The sequence below is a fragment of the Olea europaea genome, unplaced genomic scaffold (assembly GCF_002742605.1).
Source record: "Olea europaea var. sylvestris unplaced genomic scaffold, O_europaea_v1 scaffold1020, whole genome shotgun sequence".
NCBI classification, from domain to species: domain Eukaryota; kingdom Viridiplantae; phylum Streptophyta; class Magnoliopsida; order Lamiales; family Oleaceae; genus Olea; species Olea europaea.
The window spans coordinates 270,886-273,100 of record NW_019227527.1 but is presented as its reverse complement, the minus strand read 5'-3'; the positions used below and the strand labels follow the sequence as shown (position 1 = coordinate 273,100).

General features: G+C 36.4%; 1 protein-coding gene across 1 annotated transcript; it reads left to right on the top strand.

Moving 5' to 3' along the window:
• Positions 1-726: 726 nt before the first annotated feature.
• Positions 727-1,286, top strand: LOC111372689 (mitochondrial import receptor subunit TOM7-1-like). The gene has a single exon (XM_022995076.1). The coding sequence runs from the start codon at positions 791-793 to the stop codon at positions 1,028-1,030; it is 240 nt and encodes a 79-aa protein (XP_022850844.1). The 5' UTR covers positions 727-790; the 3' UTR covers positions 1,031-1,286.
• The last annotated feature ends 929 nt before the right edge of the window (positions 1,287-2,215 follow it).

Below are 2,215 nucleotides of genomic sequence, written 5' to 3'. Positions count from 1 at the left end.
AAAAAAATGCAAGATTAGTAATTCCTAGAGCAAAAAAATAAAAAATAATAAAATTATACTGGTAGAATATATGTTTGATCACAAATTTTGTTGACCAATTTGGAATTTCAAGTCAATCAGAAAGACAAAAAGGTGGATTTTAGTGCTCTTTTTCGATTTTTTTTAGTAATTGGAATATATGTCTAGTGCATTTCATCCATAATAGCATTATAATATTAGAATGGGGAAATATCCTATCATGATAGTTTCCTCGTTATCTACACGTCAATTAGATGACTGAAAACAAGGATCAACAAAGCTTAGATCTGAGCCCAATTAATTTTGTAGGGTAAAAAGAGGTTGAATGAATTTTCTTTATGTATCAATTCAGTATAATATTTTTTGTCCTCTTGACTTTGTCCCTAATTGAAAAACTGATAATCTCAAATATTTATGAGCATTGACCAGTTTTAAATTGCCAATCAATGACACTAGCGCATACCCCATGATTATCATCACCACTTGCACTAAACAAATATATTAGTTGAGGTCATGATTTCTACTGGTCAAGTCAACAGGTTCAGTTAGATTTGGTAATGGTTAAAGAGGGAACACACAAATTAAAAGAAGTATAAGTTGAAGGATCAAATTAAAATAAGTTAAAGTTGAGTAACTAATATGAAACCGAAGTGTATATTGCAGGTGTCTCTAGTGAATTTTTTTAGAATCATATGTTTCTAGGGCATTCTGTGAGAAAAACACAGAGTAGAAAATCAGCAGAGAGAACAATAATCGCAAATTGAGAACAAAAATGGCTTCGAAGATTTCCCTAAAGGCGGCGAAAGGCAAGAGCGTTAAGAAGGCGCCGGCTGCGGCCGAGGAAGAGGGCTCTACTGCGGCGGTGGCGGCAAAGTTCGTGAAGGAGTGGAGCACGTGGACCGTGAAGAAGGCTAAAGTCATCACTCACTATGGATTCATACCGTTGGTCATCATTATTGGGATGAACTCTGAGCCCAAACCTTCACTCTCGCAACTGCTCAGCCCCGTCTAATGAAGTATTAAGATCGTGATATCGCTTATTTCTGTTGGATTCGTCTACTCTTTTGCTCTCTATTTTTGGGTTGATTACTATTAATCGACTTTACTTTTGGCTATTTTAAGTGAGGGTTTTGTTTTTACTCTACGTGTAATTGGATGATATGTGTGGTTTCAGAATTTTATTAGTACAATAAGTTTTACTGGATATTTTAATGGCTGCGATATTATTATTGATATCGAATATGAAATAGTCCTAATCATAACTTTTATTCATATTGTGTTGGTGAAATCTAAGAATGACTATGCCTGAGCTGCCTATAAGTTGGTTTTCTTTGGTTGTTATGGGATGGGGGTGTGGAGTTCAGAGCATTGTTCTTGGGAGAAGTTAGTGTCTACAGTGCAAAGCTTTCTTGAAGGGGCTGGACTGCTTCTTCCCCGGTGCCCACTATCCTTTATTTATGTAGATGTTGAGGCACGGCAAGGCAAGCCCCGGGAAGTGTAGGTTTGCTTGGAGCTCCAACTTAGGATGTATCCTGCTACTGAGGTGGTGGAGTCAGGAATGCACCAAATAAATTTATAAATTTGTAGCTTGGTTAGTGGGTTTTTCTGCTGCTGTTTATTACTGGTTTTCTTATTGTTTATGATAGGTTCAACTATTATCTAGCTGGTTCTTCGCCTGCATATTTGGGTGATTCTTCTGTTATTATTTAAACAAGCGCCTACTTGAGGCCATTTTCTTTATTTTATCTATCAGCTCAAAATGTTTTATCCTTTACAAAAGAATAGATTTTAGTGCTGATCCACCTCGGAAGTATGTCGCCGGGTATTAAATGTTGGGCTTTTGACATTTTTGCTTTTATGGAATAGAGAAAATGTTTGCAAAATTATTTACCTGATCATCACTTGGGGCGAATTACAACTTATGTGCATACCCTCCGCATGCGAGTGTGTATGTATGTTGAAAGTTATAGGACTTAATGAATTAAACCTTGCACAATTAATAATTATATCTGGAGTATGCAATCAGCTTGGTACCTGGAACAGGCATGTAGATCGATTTGGGTGTTCTCAAAGTTTGAACAAGCTTTTAGTATCATGTTTTTGAGTTGGCGGTGTTTGTTTCTGAAAGTGCTCAAAATAGCATCAATTACCTTTCTGCTAAATAACTATCCTGGTGATTACTCGGGGTAAATGCATT

Bases quoted from the DNA above. Each gene is read 5' to 3' on its own strand.
- LOC111372689 (XM_022995076.1), top strand. From the start codon at position 791: ATGGCTTCGAAGATTTCCCTAAAGGCGGCGAAAGGCAAGAGCGTTAAG.